This window comes from Larus michahellis, chromosome 28 (genome assembly GCF_964199755.1).
Source record: "Larus michahellis chromosome 28, bLarMic1.1, whole genome shotgun sequence".
NCBI classification, from domain to species: Eukaryota; Metazoa; Chordata; class Aves; order Charadriiformes; family Laridae; genus Larus; species Larus michahellis.
In genome coordinates this window covers 419,128-446,354 of record NC_133923.1, presented here as the reverse complement: position 1 = coordinate 446,354, position 27,227 = coordinate 419,128, and the positions used below count along the sequence as shown (strand labels likewise).

Sequence of the window (27,227 nt, the reverse complement as noted above, 5' to 3'; positions counted from 1 at the left end):
CTCCAGCGTGGATCCTTTCCACGGGGTACAGTCCTTCACAGAATCACAGAATCTTAGTGGTTGGAAGGGACCTCTGAGATCATCGAGTCCAACCACAAAAAAAAAAAAAAAAAAAAGACAAACCAAAAAAAAACCCAACAACACCCACCTACTAAACTCCACACCCACAAAACCTGACCAAGTGATATGGAGAAAGCAAGCAGAAAGGCCCTAGGCCTCTGTGAATTAGCTGGGGTCTGGCACTTGGAGGGCCGTTCAGTGAATGTCAGTTATTTCATGGTACACCAGGTAAAGAATCAAGCTGGGAAGTCAGCCTGCAAGACCAAACCAACAAGGTCCATGGACAGAAAAGGCTGTGTCTGGAGACCTTTACACCTACAGCATAGATCAAGCTGGGGCTGAACCTCAGGCCTGGACTTAATGGGACTCCTGGGCTGATGGACAGAGGTGTGGGTGGAGGCCACATGTGAAGCTGGTCAGGGCTATGAAGGCCTGTGGATGTTTTCAGGGCCCTGTCACTGTTTCCATGGGAGCCCACCTGCCAGTGCCCTCAGTAGGCCTCCTTCCCTACTGTCCAGGGTCTGTGCTCTGCTGCTCTCCTTCCCTGTTTCCCTGGAGATCTGGGAGACCACAATTTTATGGTCACTACAGCCAAGGCTGAGACTGGTCTTCACATCTCTGACCAGCTCTTCCCCTTTTGGGAGTACCAGCTCCACTTGTGCCTCAGACTTTGTGGCCCATTTGGCAGCTGTGCTAAGAACCATCAGCATGGACTTACCACGGGTAAATCAAAGAAAAAGGAAGCCTACAGAAGGTGGAAGCAAGGACAGGTAGCCTGGGAGGAATACAGAGAAAGTGTCTAAGCAGCCATGGATCATGTTAGGAAAGCTAAAGCCCAGATAAAGTCAAATCTGGCCAGAGGCATCAAGGGCAACAAGAAAGCTGATTTTCAAAAAGGGAAAAAAGGAAGATCCAGGCAACTACAGGCCAGTCAGTCTCACCTCTGTGCCTGGCAAATCACGGAGCAGATCATCTTGGAAACTATGCTAAGGCACCTGCAAAATAAGGAGGTCATTGGTTACAGCCAACATGGCTTCACCAAGAACAAATTGTGTCTGGCAAATTTGATGGCCTTCAATGACCGGCTTATAGCATTGGTGGATAAGGGAAGAGCAACTAACATCATCTGCCTGGACTTGTGCAAAACATTTGACATTGTCCCGCATGACATCCTGGTCTCTAAATTGGAAAAACATGGATTTGACCAATGAACCACTTCTTGGACAAAAATCTGGCTAGATGGTTGCACTCAAAGGGTTGCAGTCAATGGCTCGATGTCCAAGTGGTGCGCAGTGACCAGTGGTGTTCCTCAGGGGTTAGTACTGGAACCAGTGCTATTTAACATCTTTGTTGGCGACATGAACATTGGGATTGAGTGCACCCTCAGCAAGGTTGCCGATGACACCAAGCTGTGTGGAGCAGTTGACAAGCTGGAGGGAAGGGATGCCATCCAGGGGGACCTTGACAGGCTTGAGAGATGGACCTGTGTAAACCTCATGAGGTTCAACCAGACCAAGTGCAAGGTCCTGCACACGGGTCGGGACAATCCCAAGCACAAATACAGGTCGTGTGGAGAATGGCTTGAGAGCAGCCCTGAGGAGAAAGACTTGGGGGTGCTGGTGGATGAGAAGCTCAACATGAGCCAGTGATGTGCACTCGCAGCCCTGAGAGCCATCCACATTCTGGGCTGCATCAAAAGCGTGGCCAGCAGGGGGACGGGGGGGATTCTGCCCCTCTGCTGTGCTCTGGTGAGACCTCACCTGAAGTACTGCGTCCAGCTCTGGAGTCCTCAACATAGGAAGGACATGGACCTGTTGGAATTGGGGTTGTTCAGCCTGGAGAAGAGAAGGCTATGTGGAGACCTTATAGCAGCCTTCCAGTATCTGAAGTGGGCCTACACGAAAGCTGGAGAGGGACTTTTTACAAGGGCATGAATTGATAGGAGGAGGGGTAATGGTTTCAAACTGGAAGAGGGTAGATTTAGATTAGATATCAGGAAGAAACTTTTCACTCTGAGGGTGGTGAGACCCTGGCCCAGTTGCCCAGAAAAGCTGTGGCTGCCCCATCCCTGGAGGGGTTCAAGGCCAGGCTGGACAGGGCTTGGAGCAGCCTGGGCTGGTGGGAGGTGTCCCTGCCCAGGGCAGGGGTGTGTGAACTAGATGATCTTTAAGGTCCCTTCCAACTAAAACCATTCTATGATTTTATGAAATCATGCCTTGCCAATCTAATTGCCTTCATGATGAAATAACTGCACTTTTGCGCGAGGGGAACTCTCACCATGTTTTTAATTTACCAGTTGCTGTCATGTGCAAAACAGACCCAACTTGGGGAAATTAATTAAAAATGACAGTGAGAAATAAAACACAATTAAAACCACCTTCCCCCCTCTCTCCCTTCTTCCCAGGCTCAACTTCATTCCTAACTCTTCTGCCTTTGCCCCAAGTGGCACAGGGGGGTTGTGGAATGGGAGCTGCAGTCAGTTCATAACACTTCGTTTCTGAGCTTCCCCAAATGTGGCTCCTTCCCACTGACTGCAGTTCTCCACAAACTGCTCCAGCGTGGATCCTTTCCACGGGGTACAGTCCTTCAGGCACGGACTGCTCCAGTGTGGGTCCCCCACAAGCCGCACGTCCTACCAGAAAACCTGGAGAGGCATGCTGGAGTGGATGTCAGGTGGACACAAAGTGATGAATGGGGTTCCCACAACTAGAGTAGAAGCTGCAGTCCCTGAGGCCAGAGAGAAACAGGCCTTGGCTGCGCAGCCCTGGCAGGAGAGGGGTTTGCTGTCCCAGGTTTCTCTGAAGCTCTGTGGGACCCGTGACAGAGGTGGAGCTCATCTCCAAGAAGGCCAAGGTGCTGCTGAGAAAGTCCCTGGGGGAGGACAGCTTGTGATCTAGCCACACAGTGGACATCGTCCTGGGCGCTGACTGGCTAGATAGTGGCTCTGCAGAGAAGGACCCTGGGGTCCTGGAGGACAAGCAGCTGAGCATGAGCCAGCAATGCACCCCCGTGGCAAAGGCCAACAGCCTCCTGGGCTGTTTAGGAAAAGCATTGCTGGCAGATGGAGGGAGGTGACCCTTCCCCTCTATTCCGCTCTGGTGAGGCCACACCTGGAGTGCCCACGCCCTGCACAACTTAGCTCTACACTGATGTTTTCCTCTCCCAGGCTTTTACCAGCCCATCCCAGCTGTTCCTTGGCTCTCCCCAGACCCCTTGCCCCCTCCTCTGCCCAGCCAAGCGCAGCTGCCCGGTCTGGGCTGGTCCCATGGCAGTGCCCACCACAGTTGCTGCAGAACTCTTGGCACTCATCCCCAGCCCCAGCTCCTCTGAAGGGCACAGCAGCTCCTGTGGGGCAGACAAAGAGCTCAGCCTCCCCATCAGCCCCAGGCCAGTGCTGGCCCCAAGGGAACAATTTAAACAGGCTAGTCACTCTCTGCCCCTCCTGCTATCCTATTTAGGTGAACCCACAACCCTGACTGAATTTGCCGCCTCCTCTGCTCCCATCAGCCCCACTCCCCAGGACAGCACGACACTCCTGGCCCTGGGGGTCCTCAGGCAGCTCCCACACCTCTCCCTTTCCCATGCCTACTGGGTCCCGACTGACTTTCAGGGGACTGCAGAGTTCTTGTTTGTGCATACCTCAATTTAGTGTTTTGCTTGTGGGTGACTTCACCTTCTGTGAAGGTGTTTCACCTTCTGTGTCTTCATTCACCCACAGCTCAGGGCACAGGGCAAGTCCCCATCCTCTCCTCACACATCCAAATTCATTTCCATAGAATCTGCTGTATGCTGTAAGTCCTGACACATATGAAGCAGTCTGAGGAGTTAATCAGGAGCTCATGCACCATCTCCACTACCAGTGGACACAAGAAGAGAGCCTTTAAAACCAGAACATTTGGTCCAACAGAACCCAATAGTACAGTGAGCTTAACCCCAAACACAGGGAGAACACAGGGAGAAGAGACTCTTTGAAAGACCAGTTCCTTGGACATTTTATTGGCAGCACCTTTGGAGGAAGCACCTAGCCTCCAGGCACTGCACCTGGGAGATGCCTTTTTACTGAAGAGCTGCTATTAGACAGGTCACCTTTGACACAGTGTTGTGCAAGGGTCAGAAACAACTGGATCAAACCTCAAGACAAGTAGTACAAACCCGGAAAATTATATATAAGCAGGATTATTGCAAGAGAAAAAAGCAAGCTTATTGCCTAACATAAAGTCTAGGAAACTTGCGGAGAAGGGAGACAGGTTATTATTGGAGAAAGAACTTCCATTGAGCCAGTTTCCTTAGGGCATCCTTGAGCTCCTGGTTCCTCATGCTGTAGATGAGGGGGTTCACTGCTGGAGGAACCACCGAGTACAGCACTGCCACCACCAGATTTAGAACTGTGGAGGAGATGGAGGGGGGCTTCAGGTAGGCAAAAATGCCTGTGCTGAGAAACAGGGAGACCACGGCCAGGTGAGGGAGGCACGTGGAAAAGGCTTTGTGCCATCCCTCCTCAGAGGGAATCCTAAGCACGACCCTGAAGATCTGCACATAGGACAGCACAATGAAAACAAAACAACCAAAGCCTAAACAGACACCAACCACAAGAAGCCCAGCTTCCCTGAAGTAGTAGTCTGAACAGGAGAGCTTGAGGATCTGGGGGATTTCACAGAAGAACTGGTCCACAGCATTGCCCTGGCAGAGGGGTAGGGAAAATGTACTGGCCGTGTGCAGGAGAGCACTGAGAAACCCACTGCCCCAGGCAGCTGCTGCCATGTGGACACAAGCTCTGCTGCCCAGGAGGGTCCCGTAGTGCAGGGGTTTGCAGATGGCAACGTAGCGGTCATAGGACATGACAGTGAGAAGATAAAACTCTGCTACAGCACAGAAAAAGAAAAAAAATACCTGTGCAGCACATCCTGCATAGGAGATGGCCCTTGTGTCCCAGAAGGAATTGGCCATGGCTTTGGGGACAGTGGTGGAGATGGAGCCCAGGTCAAGGAGGGCGAGGTTGAGGAGGAAGAAGTACATGGGGGTGTGGAGGCGGTGGTCACAGGCGATGGTGGTGATGATGAGGCTGTTGGCCAGGAGGGCAGCCAGGTAGGTGCCCAGGAAGAGCCCGAAGTGCAAGAGCTGCAGCTCCCGTGTGTCTGCCAATGGCAGGAGGAGGAACTGGGTGATGGAGCTGCCATTGGACATTTGTTCACTCTGGGCATGAGGGACTGTTGAAAGAGAAGACCTTGGCAAGTTAAGGCAGACTTCTTTGGGCCCATCCTATTCCATTTCCCAAAATTTTCCCCAAAATGACTTCTCTTTCCTCAGAATAATTTCATTCATATCTTTTTGCGAGATCAGCTTTGTGCTGCTGAGGGCAGTATCATTGCAGGGTCAGAGATTCAGTTGTTGATTTCCAATCCTCCCTGGATTATTCACTTCTAAGAGAAACAGATTTGGAATTTCAGTGCCCCCTCCTCAACTGAGAGATGAATTTCTCTGTCCCATCGCCCACGCAGACAACCCGGAGTAGAAGATTGGAAGAACACGATCCTTCCCTTGCAGGTAGCCCCCACCATGCTGTGCTTCTTGAAAAATCTCCAGGGAACGTCCTGCAGTGACCTGCAGCTGTGAGCAGCCCTCACCCACGCAGCACCCTCTCAACAGCAGGACCCTCCCCTGCCAGCGGTTGCTCTTTCTCCAAAGCTTCTCCCCACATGCCCGTGGGGGTCTCTCGGGGCAGGCTGAGAGCTGACCCTGGCAGCCAGCAGAGTCCCTGCCCCGGCACACAGACCCACGGGGTGCAGGGACCCTGCTCGAGGACAGCCCTGGGCACCCCTGCCTGCACACCCTGGCTTCATGGCTATTCACATTTCATAACAAGACCCCTCCTCCCCCTCCGCCTCCTTACAGATCCCATAAGCTGTGGCTGTGCCAGCTTTAGGAGATGCCTCCAGGAACTCCACCTGCAGTGCCCTGCACCCAGAGGCTTACTGTGCCAAGGGCTGCAAGGATTTCTCCTCCAGTGAGCTCTCAGTCATCCTCCCAATCCTGACACCTTTAAGCTCTCTCTCTGCCTTGCTCATCTCCCTGAGACACCCAGGCACCGCCCTCAGACCTGCTGCGCTTGGCAGAGGAGCTGCTCCTGAGCAGAGCTGTCTCTCTGATGCGTTGCCCGCTTGCCGTGAGCTCCCTCCATCCCAGGAGCCCAGCCCAGCTCAGACGCAGAGGACCAGCCCAAGGAGTTTTAATGACCCCTCTGGTGGGATTGATGCCGAGTCCACAAACCCCAGACACTGAGAGGAAGCTGAAAAAACCTCTCAAGAAGTCAAAGTCAGGTTCAAACTCCAAAGTTTCTTGGAGTGTTAATGGGTCCCACTGAGGGACACCACTGAGATGTTGTCCCTATGGTCCGGTTAGAGCAGAAAACTGGAGGCAGTGATGACAGGTCGAGAAAAGCAAGGTGAAGGTGTCTCTGATGCTGAGTAACCCTGGATGTGTTTCATTAGCGCAAAGGGCCAAGGCCTGACCCCATCGCCCAAAGAGCCAAGGCCTGACCCCCAGCCCCCAGGAAGGGAGATCCTGTCCCTCACTCCTTCCTCAGGGCTCTTCCTGGCACAGTGTGATGTGGAGATGTGCAATGCCAAGGCCAGCACTACGGTACGACACCTCCCAGGCTCTGAAGTATGGACAAGGAGGCAATGAGACCGCAGTGCTGTAAGGATAACTTGACTCCTCGTAGGCATCAGTGGCAGAGACAACAGCCATAGCCCAAGACATGAAGAGGCTGACTCTGTTAGGGGCCTTTCAGCTTTGCCACATCCCCATGTCATCTCCACCACGGGCTGTCCTACGGTGTCCCACCACCTCTGCCTCTTTCCCTGCAGGCTGCAGTCATCCACCCGGCTGCCCCACCTTGCTGTCACCTTCCTTTGCTGAGATCTCTCCATCCTCCCTGGCTCTTCCCTGAAACACAAAGCCTTGGGCTGATCCAGACTCTTTCTGGGTGGCGTGTTGCACCACAGCACTGCCCTTGGAGTGATATTTCTTTCTCCTGGTGTCCAGTCTGCACCTCCCCAGCTGTATATTGGGGCATTATGTCTTTCTCATGCTGTTTTCCACTACAAAGGAAAGCTCCACAAGCTCCACCAGCAGCCCTCAAGCACACTCAGGCTACTCCTGTACTGTCCTCAGTCTCTGCACCACTGAGCCCAGGGCCCTCAGCCTCTCGAGTCCTGCTGGCCACGTTATTCCTGATACAGGCCAGGATGCTATTGTCCTTCTCAGCCACGCTGGGCATGCTGCTGGCTCATATCCAGCCAGCTGTCAACTGACACCCCCAGGTCCTTTTTTGCCAGGCAGCTCTCCAGACGCTCTTCCCCCAGCCTGTATCACTGCATGGGGTTGTTGTGATCCAGGTGCAGGTCCTGGCACTTGGCCTTGAGGAACCACATACCATTGGCCTCGGCCCATCGGTACAGCCTGCCCAGATCTGCCTCTGGAGCCATCCTACCCTCAAGCAGGTCGACAATCCCGCCCAACTTGGTGTCGTCTGCAAACTTACTGAGGGTGCACTCAATCCCCTCGTCCAAATCATTGATAAAGACATTAAAGAGAACTGGCCCCGATACCGAGCCCTGGGGAACACCACTTGTGACCAGCTGCCAACTGGATTGAATTCCATTCACCACCACTCGTTGGGCCTGGCCATCGCCCTGGTTTTTACCCAGCAAAGCCTACACCTCTCCAAGCCATGGGCAGCCAGTTTCTCCAGGAGAATGCTGTGGGAAACATTGTCAAAGGCTTTACTAGCCTCCAGGTAAACAACATCCACAGCCTTTCCTTCATCCACCAAGCGGGTCACTCTGTCATAGAAGGAGATCAGGTTTGTCAGGCACGACCTGCCTTTCATGAACCCATGCTGACTGGGCCTGATCACCTGGTTGTCCTTCATGTGCCACATAATGGCACTGAGCATGATCTGTTCCATGACCTTCCCAGGCACTGAGGTCAGACTGACAGGCCTGTACTTCCCCAAATCTTCCTTCCGTCCTTTCTTGTGGATGGGCATCACATTTTCTAACCTCCAGTCAACTGGGACCTCCCCAGTTCACCAGGACTGCTGGTAAATGATGGAAAGTGGCTCGGTGAGTACTTCTGCCAGCTCCTTCAGTACCCTTGCGTGGAGGCCACCTAGCCCCATAGACTTGTGTATGTCTAGCTGCTGGAGCAGGTCCCTCACCATCTCCCTTTGGATTATGGGGGCTTCATTCTGCTCCCTGCCCTTATCTACAAGCTCAGGGGTCTGGGAACTCAGGGAACAACCCACTCTACTACTAAAGAAAGAGTCAAAGAAGGCACTAAGTACCTCAGCGTTTTCCTCATCCTTTGTCGCTATGTTACTGCCTTCATTGGATAAAGGATGGAGATTCTCCCGAGTCCTCCTTTTGTTACCAGTGTGTTTATAGGAACTTTTCTTATTGTTCTTAACATCCAAATTCAGCTTAAGTTCTAGTTGGGCTTTGGCCCTGCTAATTTTCTCCCTACATAGCCTTACAACATCCTTGTAGCCTTCCTGAGTAGCCTTCTTCCAAAGACCATAAACTCTCCTTTTTTCCCTGCGTTGTAACCGTATCTCTCTGTTCAGCCAGGCTGTCTTTTTTCCCTGATGTCTCATTTTACAGCACATGGGGACAGCCTGCTCCTGCACCTTTAAGACTTTTGTCTTGAAAAATGTCCAGCCTTCCTGGACTCCTTTGCCCTTCAGGACTGCCTGCCAAGTGGCTCTGTCAAGCAGCCTCCTGGAATGACCAAAGTCTGCCCTCTGTAAGTCCATGGTGGCAGTTCTGCTGACCACCCTCCTTGCTCCTCTGAGAATTGAAAATAATTTCATGGTCACTATGCCCAAGATGGCCTCCAGCTGTCACATCCCCCACAAGTCTTTCTCCATTTACAAAAAACAGGTCCGGCAGGGCTCTTTCCCTTGTCAGCTCCCTCACCAGCTGTGTCAGGAAGTTCTCCGCAACACACTCCAGGAACTTCCTAGGCTGTTCCCTCTCAGCCGTATTGTGCTACCAGCTGATATCAGGTAGGTTGAAGTCTCCCACCAGGGCAAGGGCCAGCGATCATGAGATTTCTCCCAGCTGCTTGTACGATATTTCATCCACCTCTGCATCCTGGTTGGGCAGTGTATAACAGACTCCCACCATGATATCTGTCTTATTGGCCCTCCCCCTGATTCTCACCCATAAACACTCAACCCTATTGTCACCATCATTAAGCTCTTGACATTCCTAACACTCCCTCACATACAAAGCCACCCCACCTCCTCTCCTTCCTTGCCCGTCCCTTCTGAAGAGTCTGTAGCCATCTAATGCAGCACTCTGGTTGTGCGACTCATCCCACCACGTTTCTGTGATGGCGACGACGTCATAGTTTTCCTGCTGCACAATGGCTTCCAGCTCCTCCTGTTTGTTGCCCATGCTGCGTGCATTAGTGTAGACGTGTTATGTTTTCAGAAAACCCATAACAATTTCTTGTCATTTAGACAACTATTCTATCACCCAGTGACCCCTCCCCACGCAGAAAGGGGAATCATGGAAAGCAAGGAAACACGAGGGTTGAAATATAAATAGATTTAATAGGATAATCTAAATAATTAACAGCAATATTAAAGCACCAGTATTAATCCCAATACTAATATAAGATGTACAAGAATTATACTCAGCCAATTCTATCAGTAGGAAGCTGTGCACTCCCAGCAGGGGAGAGTAAATGTCGGACACTGCAAGAGCAATGGCTTCAGGAGGGAGGGAAGGGCTCAGGGGTCCGGCACCGGGGCAAGGACTTTCTCTGGACCACAGCCATCAAGGGAGAGAGAAACGACGCAGCAAACTTTCTCATTTGTATCGAATGTGACGTTCATGGTATGAAATAATCCTGTTGGCCAGCCTGGGTCAAATGCCCAGGCCTCACTCCTCCTCCTACCTGCACCTGCCAAGGCTTGAAAACACCGAGGCCTTGAATCCCACGTAGCCTAGCTGGCTATAAAGCAAATATTTTCACGAATTCAGACACTAGAATCTTCTAAGAGTGACGTTTTCCCAGACATTAGAAGTTAGTCCTGTGTTGCTCAACCCAGGACAAGAAGCACTTCAGCTGGGCTACTGGTCCTGCCACCTCTTTGCTGGAAGAAGGCTTAACTTCTACCTGACCATTCCCAGGCGCAGCCATAGTTTCTAAGCCATCAAAGACCCTTGCCTCTCTGCTGCTGGATTCATCCCCTTTCCCCTTCAAATCTAGTTTAAAGCCCATTTGATGACCCCTGCCAACTCCTGTGCAAGGATACTTTTCCCCTTTTGAGACAGGCGTACCCCATCTGTCTCGAGCAGGCCTGGTGTCATGTAAACCATCCCGTGATCAAAAAAACCAAAGTCCTGCCACTGGCACCAGGCTCAGAGCCAAGTATTGATCTTCCAGCTCTTCCTGTTGCTTTCCTCATCCTTCCCTGTGACTGGGAGGACCAAGGAGAACATGACTTGCAGTCCTGACCCTTTAACCAGTCATCTCAAGGCCCGGAAGTCTCTCTTGATCGCACTTGCATTACTTGTTAACAGATCATCTCTGCCTGTCTGAAAAATTAGTAGTGGGTAATAATCTGAGGGTCTTACCAGGGAGGGAAGTTTTCTTTTTATATCTTTAACCTGGGCCCCAGGGAGGCAGCAGACTTCCCTGAGAAGTGGGTCTGTTCTGCATATTGGGCCTTCCGTTCCCTTCAGGAGGGAGTCACCTACAACGATGACCCATCTTTTTTCCTTAACTGAAGATGTTTTGGTGCGAGGTGTAGTCTGACTTAACCTTGGCGACACCTCTGTGGACACTGAATTATCTTCCTCGTCATGATTGAGTTCCCCTTGCAGAGCCTCCTACTTATTTTTCAAGTGTACCTGGGAAGGTGGGGGAGTTACTAGGGAGACACGCCTGCTTCGCCGGGCAGAAACATGTTCCTACAGCCCCCTCTACTCTAAGTTACCTTGTTCGGCTAGGCAGAGAGAGGACAGGGAATCGTCTGTCCATCATGTGGACTTGCATATGTTCAGGTTCCTCAGGTGGCGGAATGCTCGGTGTTAATCTGCCTTTGATCCCGCTCTGTGCATTCCTGACTCCAGACCTGGCATCCAGTTCCTGTCCGTCATTGAGTCCAGTCTGGGACCTCCCCAGTGCCTGCCGGTGATGTCATCCTGCTAGCTTGATACAGTTTTCTATATACTGTATCTATTTCATTATTTCCTTTTTATTTTATTACAAGTATTTCATTAAAGTAGATTAATTCCTTCTAAACTCATAAATCTCTTTATCTCTCTCCTTCCTCTCCTCGGAGTGAGAGCTGGGGGAGAGCATCTGTTGTCCGTCATTGGCCAACCCGGACTAAACCAGGACAATACGGAAACACACTTCAGTGCTGCATATGCATTTGGGCTAAAAACCCCACTGAGCTAGTTTTCCAGAGACAGTTTCAGAGTGGCAAAGCAGATTCAGCACATAAATGCTTGTTTTTGCTGGGATAGAGTTGATTTTCTTCACAGTAGCTGGTCTGGGGCTGTGTTTTGGATTTGTGCTGGAAACAGTGTTGATAAGACAGGGATGTTTTAGTTATTGCTGAGCAGCTCTTACACAGCACCATGGCCTTTTCTGCTCCTCACACCAGCCCACCAGCAAGTAGGCTGGGGGTGCACGAGAAGTTGGGAGGGGACACAGCTGGGACAGTGGACCCCGACTGACCAAAGGGATATCCCTTACCATGTAGCATCATGCTCAGCCATATAAATCTAAGGGAAGAAGAAGGAAGGGGGGGATATTTGGAGTTACGGCGTTTTGTCTTCCTGAGTAACTGTTTGGTGTTATGGAGCCCTGCTTTCCTGGAGGTGGCCAAACACCTGCCTGCTGATGGGAAGTAGTGAATGAATTCCTCGTTTTGCTTTGCTTAAGTGTGCGCCTTTTGCTTTACCAATTAAACTGCTTGATCTCAACCCAGGCGTTTGCTCACTTTTATCCTTCTGCTTCTCTCTCCCATCCCACCGGTGGAAAGTGAGTGAGCGACTGTGTAGTGCTTAGTTGCCGGCTGGTGTTAAACCGCAACAAACTGAATCTCCACCACTCGATGGGACCCCATTCTGGTGCTGGACTGTCCTCCTGGTGACTTTTTTATCTTTTATATTTATATCAAGTTAGTCAAGAATTACACAACTCAGAGCAAGACATCATAGCAGGGAGAGATGCTTTGAAGCCCTTCATACCTTTGAACGTTTTTAAGGTGATTCCATGCAGGGACACTGCAGAAGATAGCCCATGGGGTCTAGCAAGCGATTTCTCAAACCTGAGGCTGGTCATCTTTCATCATGTGTATCAATTTCTGGGCATCACTGGCTACTGACCATGCTTTGACTATTTCCCTTTAACATTATTTGGTCAGACACAGCTTGAAGTAGCTGTTTGCATTAAACTATTCAGGGGCACTGAAGATGCTGTAGAGTACAAAGATACCGAGTTGGGATGCGACATAGGAGGAATGCTTCAGGACACCTTTCCCCTTCTTGAGGAGGGTGAAAGCCAGGCTGGACACATGGTTTTGTTTCAGCGGATATGAGATGCCTTTCTTTAGGCAACCATGTAGCCCAGTGGGACTTTTGGGACTATTTGAGAGCATTTTACATACTCTGTAGTACCACTTTGTCTGTAGGAGTCTCTTCAAGGCAATTCTCACTTCCTTATTCCTCAGGCTATAGATGACAGGGTTAAACACTGGGGTCACAATTGTGTAAAACAGGGTAAGGTATTTGTTGGTGTCTACAGAATCCCTTGACTGTTGCTTTAAGTAGACGACGGTGGCTGAACCATAGAAGAGTGTCACCACCGCGAGGTGTGAGGAACAGGTGGAAAAGGCTTTGTGTCTGCCCAGAACTGAAGGTATTTTCAGAATTGCCCTGATAATTTTAATGTAAGAAATAACTATTAAGGAGAAGGGAAAGATTGCAAATACCAGGATGATGGTGTACAGCGTCACTTGGTTCCAGAATGTGTCTGCACAGGCCAGCTCCAGCACAGGGGGGACATCACAAAAAAAGTGATGAAGGTCATGGGATGCAAAGAAGGGCAAAGTGAACACCTGGTAGCTCTGTCCTACTTGCACTGGTATGACAGCCACCCACGACCCCACCACCAGTCTGATGCGGAGACCCCTCCTCATGAGGAGAGGGTAGTGCAGGGGGTCACAGATGGCTATGTAGTGGTCATAGGCCATGACAGCCAGGAGAAGGCACTCAATGCTGCCCAGCAACACCAGGAAATACAGCTGGGCAGCACAGCCAAGGAAGGAGGTCCTGCCATCCTCCAGCAGGAAACCCACCAGCATTTTTGGCAGAGTGACTGATGTGTAGCAGATCTCCAGGAAAGACAAGTTCCTCAGGAAGAAATACATGGGGCTGTGGAGGCTTGAGTCCACCACTGTAATGAGCGCAATCAGGCTGTTCCCTGTGAGGACCATGAGGTAGATGACCAGCAATACTGTGAAGCACAAGCCCTGCAGGCTGGAGTGGTCAGAAAATCCCAGAAGAATGAATCCAGATCCACTGGTGTGACTCTCCAGGCCTTTTCTTTGGGGCATTTTTCCTGCACAGAGCAATTCAAACAACAGGCTCTCAGAGGATGCTGGTGGCCTGTCCACCATCACAGACACTTCAAGCTTAGAGAAAGACTACAAACATCAGCATACGCGCGATTGCAGGATTAGGCGAGTTTGACCAAGGTATGCATGAGTGTTTGGAAATCTAATGTGGGTCGCTTGCGGAGGCGAGGTTTGTAAAGAGAGAGAACAGAGTCCTTGAGCCTGAATGACTGGGTTGTTTTTGTCATATGGGTAAAAGAAACTTGACTTTCTCCTTTAGAGGTGATTTTATTAAATAGAACACCTAGTGAAAGATGAGAGAAACGGAAGAAAAGAGACAAATACTAATGCCTTTAAGAACAGCCTTGCTTACGTTCCTTGTCCAGATCTCATAAGAGGTGCATTTAATGTAAGAACATTAAGAAGGAATAGGGTTAAAAGGGGGGGAAGGATGAAAAAGGGGAAGACTAGGCAAGGAGAGGCAAACAAACCAAAGCAAGGCAAGGTATGACTTGATTCTTAGACCTTAGTGAGAGAGATTAATCCCAGCTCTCCTCACATGGGAGAGCTCATCCCCTGACGCTCCGTCCACACACAAAGATCTGGGTGACTTAGATCTGAATCATCAAATTTTACCTAGTGAAGGGTGAATCCCATCAGAAGTAACACAGGCTTCTCTCTGCCAAAGAATCCAGTGACACTGATGCATCCATGGCACATTTAACCAAGACAGAGAAGCAGCAGTTTATGCTTAAATTACCAGTTTTCAGGGTGCTAAAAGACATTTTTGTGCAAGCAATCAAACTGCTTTATGCAGCTTTCAATCATAAGGAGAAGAAAGTGATTAAAAGCACGTGATATCCCCATGACACCCAATTTTCCTGGACAGGTCAGGCGTCTATAACTTCTGAATGAGTCCTGAATAATTCAGCGTTCCCAAACCTGCTGCTCTGTCACTTGGATTTCTGACAGCTTACAAATCCAGCTGAGGGCCCATTCACTCTGATCCCAACCCTGCAAGCCCTTGCAGAAGCAGAGCAGTGCTCTTGCTGCCTGGGGAGCTCAGCCCTCCCTTCACATTGCCCCCCTTCCCAGGGCAGAAAGGCTTCTCACTGGGCACACCTGAAGGGCATCAGCTACAATCAAGCAGCACCACAACAGCCAGTGGCTTCTTATGGAGAAGGGTCTCAGCTGAGAGATGTTTAGGAATCTCAGCTTGAGGTTCAGGCAGAGGGCTGAGGGTGATGACTGTGTCTCTCCAGCTCTCCCTAACTCCCTTTGAGAAGTCTTCTTAAGCTCTGATTAGAAGGGCAGCAAGTCATAAAGCATGTGACAAAAGCATTTGGATTAGCCAAGTGAAAAACATAGGGCAGTCTCCTCCAGAGAAATTCAGAAAACCACGGGGTCCTAATAGTTTGATTCTTTTTCCAAGGCATTCGTGCCTTCTCCCTGTGAGTTTTGTCTATCTCATAGAGAGATAGATTTCAATTCAAAATTTCCAAGATACTGTTAGGGTTTGCGTGAGGGAAAAGTCACAATGATTGTTTTCTAATCTATCTACTTATTAATATAAATGTACACAAAATTGAAATGCTTTATAAAAAAAAAGAAAAAAGCAAAACTGTGTGATGCCCACTTTTATTTTAAATTAAGTCTTTAACTCAAAGCAACCATTTGACTGCAAATTATCCACATACCAGCATTTCCTGCTTGTTTCAAAACATCCTCAAACATACAGCCTGTTATTTTTAGCTCTCAGATGTCTCTGCGCTTGGCAAGATCACAGGTAGAGCACAGTTCAGGCCAGCTTTGCTCATGGGGAACTGCCCGAGGGCAACTTCTGTGGTGACTCGCTGATGGGCAGCGTTTCTCAAAGCTGAAGGAAGCCCATTCCAGTGAGCCCAGTCCAGCTGGACAGAGGACTGCAGCTGCTGCTGGCAGTAGCTGCACTGCCACGCTATCTCAGCGTTTCAGGGCACGCCAAAAGGGATTTACCGTTATCAGGAGCCAACAGGCAGGAACGTGCTCCTCAGTCTGTGATGCTGCAGGAGGCAGCAGTGGCCCCTTTTCCTCTCTGTCATTCCCCTGGAGACCACCTGGATATTGTTCTCTGGACACCTCTCTGCCACTCTCACCTGGTCACAAGTCAGTTCATAAGCAGCCTCAGGACAGCAGGTGGGCATGTTGGTGCTGCCACTGCTCCTCCCCGGACACCCACAGCACAAGGAGCAATTTTATAACGACTGTCAGAATCATGGGTGTTAGCCTGATTAACAACTTCCAGCATAACTCCATGCCTTTAAAAATAGAGAAACTGAAAAATGAGATTTAGCTGCTGAAAGGGAAACTGCTAAACTTGTGGAAGGGGAATAAAAAACAAACCCCAGAAACCCAGGGAAGCAGAAAAGAAGCCAATTCAATCTGGGTTTACCTCAACGGCGCAGCAACAGAAAAGGCTTCTCCACAGCTCCACTTCTCTGCGTTCAAACCTGTGCCTGTGCCCCACGTTATCCCCATGTTAGACAAAGTTTGCCCTGAGAGGCTGAACTCACACTGTTCCTGCTGTCTGCATGATGGTTCACATCCAGAAGGGGCCTGGAGACAAAGCTTGTATTTGAGATGCGTGCATGAGAAGGAAAAAAGGACTGGGTCATGTCACCACACTGCAAATCTCTGTATTTGTGCAGATTCATTTCACCCCAATGCCTAAAACCTGGTTGAGTGATTCTTACCACAGCTGCCTTGGGTGGCTCTGTAGCCAATAGCACAAATAACCCCTTCCAGTGGGAAGTACCTCCTGCCCTTGTGTGAGGTTAATGCACTCCCTGATTTCTCTGAAGCCCTACATATAACCCAACAGCCTCCAGTCTGTCCTTTTGGGTTACCCAACAAAGTCAGGATTAGGACAGTAATGCCATCTCTCACCAGGACCAGATGACTGAATAGTCAGAAAGACTATGAAGAACCTGTGCTGTGGCTTGGAGCAACCAGGCGCTATAGGGTACTTTCCTCCAGTCAGAGCTGTAAGATTGAGATTGGGGTCAGTAGAGCTACTCCAAGCGGTCATTGCATGAGAAATATGCCATCCACAGCCTCGATATCTAGGTAACTCAGCTCTTGTCAGAGTCAACGGAGAAACAAGGAACATTGTCTATGAGAACTGAAAAATGGTTCAGCTGACCCAAGGGTCTGACTTGGGTGACACACAGTGGTGCCTCCAGCCTCCAGATCATGAGGAAGCAAAAGGCAACTGCTCAGGCCTTGAGCCAGCACTGATACCAGATTTCATTCCACACATGCTGTTGGCCATGCGAGATGGGTTAAGAGAAGTGTTAGGTGAGGGTTAGTTAAGGTTCACGTTCAGGTTTAAATTAGAGCTAGAGTTCGGATGGTTTAGGGTTAGATTTCAAAGAGGTTGGGGTGCGGTTACAGTTAGAGTTGAGGGTTATGACCTGGGGTTGGGGTAGAGCTAGGGTCAGGCAATGATTAGGGTTAGGATTAAGATAAAGTCGGGGTTATGTTTAGGGCAGGGTTAGGTTACGGTTCAGACAGGGTGGGGTTAGGGTTAGACACCTGCTGGACAGTGTGCGCCTTCCCGTGCTCCCCTTCCAGTGAGTGCCACGGTCATTAAAATCCCTGGTAAGACCTGGTGATTCTTTGGGTTTCTTGAATAAGCTTTTCTCTGCTTCCTTACCCTGATTGCAGGTGCTTTGTCTCCTACCAGGATGGCACACTAAGAGGCCTCTCCTCTGATCCTCACCCACAAAGGGCTCACCCAACCTCTTGTACATCCCATAGAGGAGCTCCATACATACAGCAACATCCTGCACATGGAGGGCATCTGTTTCCTTACCTTCCTGGCCTGTCTCTCCTGAAAGGCCCATATGCACCATGGCAGCACCACTAGTGTCACATCCCACTCTCAGGAAAGAGGGGGGGTAAGTGACTCAGATTTGTAAATCCCCAGTGGCGTGGACTAAGGTGAGATAGATCTCAAAGTCTGTATACAAACATTTATTAGTTTGCCAAAATGATTAGTATAGGTCTTAACCGGTCCACGATAATTAGTTAGGTATATGACAAATTATGGCAAGTGGTGGAGTATACAATGTGTTAGTTAACAGCAGATAGACAACAACTTATGACAAGCAGTACTTAAGGTCATTACTTAACAACTCTAACCATTAATTACTCTAATTGCTACTTAACAACTCTAAGAGAAAAAAAAAGATAGCGGGAAAAGATGAAGAGTTCACCAATCCCAGTTTCAGCGTTGAGCCTGCCAAAACTCAGGGCAGGGAGGGGGATCTTGTAGGAGTGCTTTTCTGTGAATCCCCCCATCATACTCATCTTCCTCCCCTTTTATGTTTGCTGAATTAGCATGGCCTGCCCCACTCGTTATGGGGCAGTTCCATCTCAGATGTCTTCCCCTCCCAGGTGACGTGTAGCATGATTTGGGTGGGGAGAGAAGAACTATGGTCATACATGTTTAGCCTGATCTCTACAATCTTCATTAGCATATGCAGGGGTGTGCGCTTTCATATGTATTTCATGGATAATGAAGCAAAGGTCACTTCTCAGACACAATGGCCTTGAGAACTGAGAACTAGCAAGCTCACCACATGAGTGACGGTGGCTTCACAAGACAGTTCTCCCACACTTTCAGGTGCCAGGAGTATGAGCCTTATCAGTTCTTTGAAGGCCAGGCCTGCATTATGTATTTCCTTGCGAGTGTTGGAGGCTTTCCATTGAAGGCTTGGAGGGCCTTCTGCCCTTCGTCAGGGAATTTACAGTCTGTCTCTTACAACTAGCAGCCGGAGCTTTCCCAGCACTCCTTACTATTTCTTCCACCAGTGTCAAAACTCTGTGGTAGTACATGGGACTCCAGCTCCTCTGCTCTGTGCCCCAGGCTGAGGGTGTTGGTGCACTTTTGGTCTGTATCCCCTCAGCTGTAGCACTGGGGCCAAGCTCAGCCTTGTCACAGGCAAACCCAGGAGCAAGTCCCCAAGACCCAGTACGTGCAGTGCTTTGCATGAGACCAGAGACGTGCTGGAGGGGACGGAGGGCAGCAATGTGAAAGCACCAAAGGAGAAAATCCTGTTCCCCAAAAGGCCAGAAAAGCAGGGCTGGGCTCCATAGCCCTGGTAGGAGAAGGCTTTGCTGCTCCTAAAGGTCTGTGGTGGAGGGGAAGTTGATCTCCAGGAGGACAAGGTGCTGCTGAAAATGTCCTTGGGTGTGGAGATGCTGTGATCGAGGAGCACTGTGACAATCAGTCGCCTGTTCCTTGATTGTATCACTAAGGGGCTCAGCAAAGGATTATTGGAAGAACGAGCAGAGTTTGGGAGCAGCCAAATGAGTTGAGCCCTCAGTGTGATGGGCTTCTTGTTCATGACCTGCTCTGCATCAGCTGAGTGGAGATGGGTCAGACTGGGCCTCACTGCAGCGGTGGGTTTCGGTTGCTGATCGACAGAGACCAAACCTGCCTGGGCTGCCACATAGGCTTGCCCAAAGGAACCAAATCTGCAATGCTCTCTGGGTTGTCTGTCATGCATCTGCTCTGATCAGGAATGGCTTTCCCGTAGGTGCTGTGCTGTCCCTGCCAGCAACCTGCAGTTGTTCTGGAGGGCGCTGGCATCTCAGGTGGCACAACAAGCCGTATGTGGCCACTGAGGAGCTGTCCTGAATTAGGTTGAGCAATGGGGGAATGTCCATGAGATGTGTGCCATTACAGTCAGTGGAGATCTAGGAAATACAGCTGGTGGAGAAGAGAAAGAGAGGGACTTAGCTGCATTTGGTCAGCTGACTACCTCTGTGGGTGCTGTGGATGTAAGGAATATTGAAGGTTTTAGCTATCCTAAATGTAACATCTACTTTCATTTCCGTCTACCAAAGGAATTCCTCACCAGGCTCCAGGATGGTGCCCCCAGATGCTGCCTTGTGTCTCAGCATTGCTGCATTAGAGCTTGCAGTCACCTGCACATATCCTGGGCAAACTCTGGTGTCACCTCAAATGTCACCAGGTGTTCCCACCTGAACAACTCCCTCACTCTCCATTAATTAGCAAGGGAGTGGACACAAACAGCTCTCTTGCAGGTGCTCATCTTGTGCACACCTGAACGGAGGCAAGAAGAATCCCACCTCCTGCGGGTTTGTGGCAGGAATGGGAGGGAGCTGAGTCCCCTTCTGGCCCCAGGGCTACAGACCAGGATGAGATGTTTCAATTAACTTGGCTGAATTCCTTCCCTCAGCAGGAGGCACAAAGGTGATGACTTCCTATCCCTGTCTGTGTGTCCTGCAATATGACAGGGAAAGAAAATATGATTCTTGAGACTCCTTGTTTTCCGGATATGTGAAATGAGAGTGCAGGAAGGAAAAGCTTCTCCCCAGCTTAGTGATGACTTCATCTTGTTTCCCAGCAGGTTCCCCTGGAGCCCCAGGGACACCTGGAGGGAGCCCCGAGGGGGCAGAGAAAGGGCTGCCTTGGGCTGGTCCTCTGCTGCTGAGCTGGGCTGGGCTCCTGGCATGGAGGGAGCTGATGGCAAGCGGGCAGCGCTGCAGAGAGACGGCTCTGCCCAGGAGCAGCTCCTCTGCCAAGCACAGCAGGGCTGAGGGCACTGCCTGCAGGCACCCGAGAGGAGCCAGGCACAGAGAGGCTAAAGGCAGCTGGGAGTGGGAGGAGAGTTCTGAGCTTGTTCTTGGGGAAATCTTCAGCCCTGTTAACACAGTCAGTCTCTGGCTGTAGGGCAATGCAGGGGAGTCTCCTGGAGGGATGTTCTAGGGTGTGCTTCAGAGCAGGGATGCCCTGCTGAACCATCGCAGCGACAATGAAGGAGGGCTGCCTTCTGCGAGGGACTGTGGCAGGGTTTTGAAGACAGGTGGGTGTGCAGGCAGGGGTGCCTAAGGCTGTCCTTGAGAGCAGGGTCCCTGCACCCCAGGGGTCTGTGTGCCGGGGCAGGGACTCTGCTGCTTGCCAGGGTCAGCTCTCAGCCTGCCCAAGGAGTTCCCCCCCGAGCTTCTGTGGGGAGAAGCTCTGGGTAAAAGGAGAGACTCCCCTCAGGGCAGGGTCCTTTGGCTCTTTTTCGAGTGTGTGCTGTGTGGGTCAGGGCTGCCCACAGCTGCAGATCTCCCCCAGAACACTGGCAGAGGCAGCATTTACAGAGGAAAGTCAAGACAGTGGCTGCCTGGAAGATGAAGACATTGCAGGGTCTGTGCTCTCAGCTGTCTCCTGAGGGAAAGGAGCTGTCACTGTTCCACTGAGGGATCAGCAGATCTGCCAGAAACCTCACAAAGTGCCTTCACCCCCTCCTCTCCCTACACACAGCACCAGCAGCACCTTTGCTTCCAGCATCAGGCTTTCTCTCATCTCCTCCTGAGGAGCCACAAAGAGGGAGATGGCCCTGGGCAGTGCCCTGCTGCCAGGAGGGGTCTGCAGGGCAGAGCTGAGCCCCCAGCGGGTGGGATGGGCTGTGGGAGCAGGGACAGGGAGGAGACGTGGGCACAGAGCAGCAGCTCCTGGCAGGGGCAGCTCCAGGCAGCAGAGACATGGGCAAGGGTTGGGGGGAAACTGCCAACATGGACTGGGGGAGGTGGGGCTCAGGCAGCTCTCCTTCGGTCCTTCACTGGAGATGTCTTCTGGGCATTGTCTGCTGGGCAATGAACTGACTCTCCCCTCAGAACATGTCATCTCTGGGACCCCAGACTCTCTGCTTTGCCTGTCCTGCTGGCCTTGCCGGCTGCTCCCAGAAAGGCAGAGCTCTCCTGTGGGATCCTAGGGAGGGCTGAGCCTTTCCTTGGGGGTCGGCACTCTGCTTGCAGAGTCCTTTGAATCTCTCTGTGAGGGGTTGTGTCCTGCTGTCTCCAGGACAGCTCTAACTCTGGTTTGGGAAAGAGAAGAATTTGTATATTTGTCCTTTCAAACAGTGCTCCGCTGTTCCCTCATGAGTTCAGTTATTTGTTTGGGGTTTTTTTTTAAGTGGAATTTGTGTGTGAATTCATCGTCAAGGCAGCACAATCAGAAGCACAGGGCAGATGGAAAAAAGGCTGATGGACACTGCAGCTCTCCTGACTCTGCACTAAACCACAGAGATTAGAGCCCTGTGTCCTGTCCTGTCTCAAGACTCCACAATTTCAGTCATAAAAATGAGGATTTCTACCCCTCAATAGAACAGTCACCAGATGTGATAGAAAATCAAAACCACATCATCTCTGAAAAGCAGACTGTCTTTGCTCTAAGGCGTCTGTCCTCATTTTTTTTCGTTTTTTTCCTCCTTTGGACAGAGCCCCCATGCCAAGAAACAGCAGATGTCCAACAGCAGCGCCATCACCCAGTTCCTCCTCCTGCCATTCGCAGACACACGGGAGCTGCAGCTCTTGCACTTCTGGGTCTTCCTGGGCATCTACCTGGCTGCCCTCCTGGCCAACGGCCTCATCATCATGGCCATTGCCTGTGACCACCGCCTCCACACCCCCATGTACTTCTTCCTCCTCGACCTCGCCCTCCTTGACCTAGGCTCCATCTCCACCACTGTCCCCAAAGCCATGGCCAATTCCCTCTGGGACACCACGGCCATCTCCTACACAGGATGTGTTGCACAGGTCTTTTTTTTCCTTTTCTGTGCTGCAGCAGAGTTTTATCTTCTCACTGTAATGTCCTATGACCGCTACGTTGCCATCTGCAAACCCCTGCACTACGGGACCCTCCTGGGCAACAGAGCTTGTGTCCACATGGCAGCAGCTGCCTGGGGCAGTGGGTTTCTCAATGCTCTGCTGCAAACGGCCAATACATTTTCCCTACCCCTCTGCCAGGGCAATGCTGTGGACCAGTTCTTCTGTGAAATCCCCCAGATCCTCAAGCTCTCCTGCTCACACTCAGACTCCCTCAGTGAACTTGGGCTTATTGGGGTTAGTGCCTTGGTTGCTTTTGTTTGCTTTGTTTTCATCGCGCTGTCCTATGTGCATATCTTCAGGACCGTGCTGAGGATCCCCTCTGAGCAGGGACGGCACAAAGCCTTTTCCACATGCCTCCCTCACCTGGCCGTGGTCTCCCTGTTTCTCAGCACTGCCATGTTTGCCTACCTGAAGCCCTCTTCTACCTCCTCCCCGTCCCTGGACCTGGTGGTGGCTGTGCTGTACTCAGTGGTGCCTTCAGCAGTGAACCCCCTCATCTACAGCATGAGGAACCAGGATCTCAAGGATGCCCTGTGGAAACTGGTGACTGGATGGTTTTCAGAAGCTGCAGAGTGTTCATGTTCTTCAGCATATGACTCATAATGTAACTCATTATAGGCCCAGCCTTCCTTTATTAGTTTTTGTTGTTGTCATTGTTGTTGGGTGAGATTTTTTTCTTTTCTTTCTTTTTTTGCCTATGATAATGTTGTCCACAAAGAATTGTGGACACCCCACTTTGACTTCATTATAATCTACCTCACCGGTATGACCCAGTGACTATGTGAACGAGGATCTATACTCCTTCTTTAATCAAACAAAGAAATGTATTTGCAGTGACTTATCTGTCTGACACCCAAGCATCTAAAACCAAACTAAATGTTGTTCCTCGCAATTTCCCTACCAAGTTAGAGGGGAAAAGAAGGACATAAAAAATTCCATGGAGAAAGGGCAATAGGACAAGCATGGAGTCTCCCATAGCTATGGAATGAGGAATGTTGCCAGCTCTTAGACAAATCCCTTCCTTATCTCCCTTATGATCTGCATGGTGTGTGCATTTCGGAACGCTCTCATCGTCATCATCACCATCATGCGGGAAAGCCAGCATCTGCACACTGCCATGGGCTTCTTCTTGAGGCATTTGTCTTCCCTGGAGATGTGCTACTGCACCACCACCCTGGCCCAGCTGATGGCCAGCTTCATGACTAGGGAAAGGACTATGTCTGCTCGTCATGGCGTTAGTACTCTTTTCTGCACCTTTGCCATGTATGCCGTGTTTATTACTGGTGACCACATCCTAGGATCAGCATTGGTTTCTGTGCCACCCTCTGCTCTCTGAAAGGCTCATTGACTGGCAGGTCGGTCTCCAGAGGGTAGCTGCACCTTCGCTAGGGTGATTTCTGTCATCTGCGGTAATCATTTCAGTCGTGTCCCAGATACGGATTCACAGAATTTTCACAGAATTTTCACAGAATTTCAGAGTTGGAAGGGACCTCTAGAGATCATCTAGTCCAACTCCCCTGCTAAAGCAGGATTGCCCAGAGCACATGACTCAGGGCTGCATCCAGGCGGGTCTTGAAAGTCTCCACAGAAGGGGACTCCACAGCCTCCCTGGGCAGCTTGTTCCAGTGCTCTGTCACCCTCACCATAAAGAAGTTTCTTCTCATATCTGATCAGAACTTCCCACGTTCCAGCTTGTGCCCATTACTCCTCGTCCTGTTACTGGGAACCACTGAAAAGAGTCTGGCTCCATCCTCCTTAAGCCCACCCTTTAGATACTTGTCAACATTAATAAGGTCTCCCCTCAGCCTTCTCTTCTCCAGGCTCAAGAGTCCCAGCTTTCTCAGCCTTTCCTCATAAGGGAGATGCTCCAGTCCCTCAATCATCTTTGTTGCCCTACGCTGGACTCTCTCCAGCAGTTCCCTGTCCCTCTGGAACTGGGGAGCCCAAAACTGGACGCAGTATTCCAGTTGTGGCCTCACCAGTGCAGAGTAGAGGGGGGGAATGACCTCCCTTGACCTGCTGGCCACACTCTTCCCTATGCAGCCCACAATTCCGTTGGCCTTCTTGGTGACAAGGGCACATTGCTTGCTCGTGGATGATTTACTGTCTACCAAGACCCCCAGATCCTTTCCTTCAGAGCTGCTTTCCCGCAGGTCCACCTCTAACCTATACTGGTGCCTGACATTCTTCCTCCCCAGGTGCAGGACCCTACACTTGACCTTGTTGAACCTCATTAGGTTCTTCTCTGCCCAGCTATTCAGCCTGTCCAGGTCACGCTGGATGGCAGCATGGCCCTCTGGGGTGTCAGCCACCCCACCCAGTTTGGTATCATCAGCGAACTTGCTGAGGATACACTCTGTCCCCTTGTCCAGGTCATTGATGAATACATTAAACAATACTGGTCCAAGTATTGACCCCTGGGGGACACCACTGGTTACAGGCGTCCAACAGGCTCCATTAATCACAACCCTCTGGGTCCTGTCACAAAGCCAGCTCTCGATCCACCTCACTGTCCCCTCATCTAGTCCACAATTCCTCAGTTTCCTAAGGAGGATGTTATGAGAGACAGTGTCAAAAGCCTTGCTGAAGTCAAGGTAGATGACATCTGCTGCTCTGCCCTCATCCAGCCAACCATCTATAACATCATAGAAGGCTATGAAATTGGTCAAGCATGATTTACCCTTGGTAAATCCATGTTGACCACTTCCAATAACTTCCTGCTCCTGAACTTTCTTGGATATGACATCCAGAACGAGTCTCTCCATTACCTTCCCAGGGATGGAGGTGAGACTAACCGGTCTGTAGTTCTCTGGGTCCTCCTTCCTGCCCTTTTTGAAGACTGGAGTGATATTGGCCTTCCTCTAGTTGTCAGGCACCTCTCCTGTTCTCCATGACCTTTCAAAGATGATGGAGAGTGGCCAAGCAATAACATCTGCCAGCTCTCTCAGCACTTGCGGGTTTATCTTGTCAGAGCCCATGGACTTATGGATGTCCAGTTTGGCCAACTGGTCTCTAACCCAATCTTCCTCTACTGGGGAAAACTCTTCCTCTCTCCAGACCTTCCCCCTTGCCTCCAGGGCCTAGTATTCATGAGGGACAGCTTTAGCAGTGAAGACTGAAGCAAAGAAGGCATTCAGTAGCTCTGCCTTCTCTGTGTCTTCCACCACTAGGGCGCCCATCTCATTCGTTACTGGGCCTAGGTTTTCCTTAGTCTTCCTTTTTCTATTGATATACTGAAAGAACCTCTTGTCATCTTTAACCGTGGTGGCCAAGATGAGTTCTGCTTGAGCTTTGGCCCTTCTAATTTTCGCCCTGCAGAGCTTCACTACATCTTGGTATTTTTCATAAGTAGCCAACCCCCTTTTCCAAGGATCATAAACTTTCTTTTTTTATCTTGCGGTCAAGCCAAAGCTCTCTATTTAGCCAGGCTGGTCTTCTTCCCTGTCTGCTTGTTTTTTGGGACTTGGGGATGGCCTTCTCCCAAGCTATTGAGATTTCCTCCTTGAAGTAAGACCAGCCTTCCTGGACACCTTTGCCCTTCAGGACTGTCCCCCAAGGGACACTCTCAACCATGCTCCTGAGCAGGCCAAAATTTGCCCTTCGGAAATCCAAGGTGGCAGTTCTGCTGGCTCCCCGCCTTGCTTCATCAAGAATCGAAAATTCTATCATTTCATGATCACTCTGCCCAAGACGACCGCCAATCTTTACATCCCCTACAAGACCTTCTCTGTTAACAAGCAGCAGGTCCAATAGGTCAGTTTCCCTAGTTGGCTTCCTCACCAGCTGTGTTAGGAAGTTGTCTTCCACACACTCCAGGAACCGCCTGGACCGTGCACTCTCTGTTGTGTTATATTTCCAGCAGACATCTGGGAAGTTGAAGTCCCCCACAAGAATAAGGGCGAGTGATCGTGAGACCTCTGGCAGCTGCTTATAGAATATTTCATTGGCCTCTACATCATGGTTGGGGGGGTCTATGATAAACTCCCCCCATGATGTGCAGCTTATTGGCCTTCCCCTTGATTCTTATCCATAAACACTCAACAGTGTCATCATACATATTGTTAAGTTCTTAGTTCCTTCGAACAATTCCCCTTGATCCTCCCCTTAGCAACTACTCAGTGACTATCTACAATCATCCTTAGCAACAGAGCCAGTATGTAAAGCTTGATTACCTACGGAGCCATGGTTAACTTTAAATTCGATGATGGATATCAGGGCTCATGTACAGATCAGGGATAATCCAAAGCTGCAGAATGGGAACCACTCGCTCGAGTGGAAATAATTGGTGTCTCCTTGCCTGTGGGAGGGAAGGGAGATCAAGAGTCCACCCAAACGAACTTCTTGCAGTTAGAGATGGGTCTCTGGAGCTCACAGTCAAAAGATGTTCATTGAGGGTAGTCGTGGCAGCTCACCTCACCGACCAATGTGCTGCAGCTCTAAATATTTCCCAAGTTTGGGGTTTATGAAGTGCTTTTTGGTTATTAGTTGATGTCATGCTTGCACGTAGGTCTGGCCCTGTCCTTAGGGGCCTCATGCATGGGACCCAGGGGACCGTCAGCCCTCAGGATGGGGAATTTCTCATGCGCAGAGAAATTCTCTAACTCCGGGGGATTTTGTGGAGCCTGGAAATCCCAAGGGAATAGTTAGTGGTGTGCGAGGATGAGGATGGCAAGATAGGCTAAAGGACGGTCTCAGTGGAATGATTTTTAGCTTAAGCAGTTTTTTTCTATCTTTCAGGCAGAACGGCCAGGGACTTTGGGTTTTGTCTGATGAAGGATAACACTAAAATCCACATTCAGCCATGAGTTGTGGCCCAGCAGTCAGAATAAGAGCAAACACTCAGCAAATGGGGGATGAG

General features: G+C 50.4%; 3 protein-coding genes across 3 annotated transcripts; 1 reads left to right on the top strand and 2 right to left on the bottom strand.

Moving 5' to 3' along the window:
- Positions 1 to 4,311: 4,311 nt before the first annotated feature.
- On the bottom strand, positions 4,312 to 10,451 carry LOC141735037 (olfactory receptor 14A16-like). The gene is made up of 2 exons (XM_074567463.1): positions 10,413 to 10,451; positions 4,312 to 5,253 (listed from the first exon to the last, which is right to left on the bottom strand). Exons 1-2 carry the CDS (start codon positions 10,449 to 10,451, stop codon positions 4,312 to 4,314), a joined length of 981 nt encoding a protein of 326 aa, XP_074423564.1.
- Positions 10,452 to 11,834: 1,383 nt separating this feature from the next.
- Positions 11,835 to 13,702, bottom strand: LOC141735036 (olfactory receptor 10AG1-like). The gene is made up of 2 exons (XM_074567461.1): positions 12,755 to 13,702; positions 11,835 to 11,867 (listed from the first exon to the last, which is right to left on the bottom strand). The coding sequence occupies exons 1-2, from the start codon at positions 13,700 to 13,702 to the stop codon at positions 11,835 to 11,837; spliced, it is 981 nt and encodes a 326-aa protein (XP_074423562.1).
- A 226-nt stretch (positions 13,703 to 13,928) lies between these two features.
- LOC141735052 (olfactory receptor 14A16-like) lies at positions 13,929 to 23,265 on the top strand. Its single transcript, XM_074567479.1, has 2 exons — positions 13,929 to 13,936; positions 21,982 to 23,265. Exons 1-2 carry the CDS (start codon positions 13,929 to 13,931, stop codon positions 22,970 to 22,972), a joined length of 999 nt encoding a protein of 332 aa, XP_074423580.1. The 3' UTR covers positions 22,973 to 23,265.
- Positions 23,266 to 27,227: the final 3,962 nt, after the last annotated feature.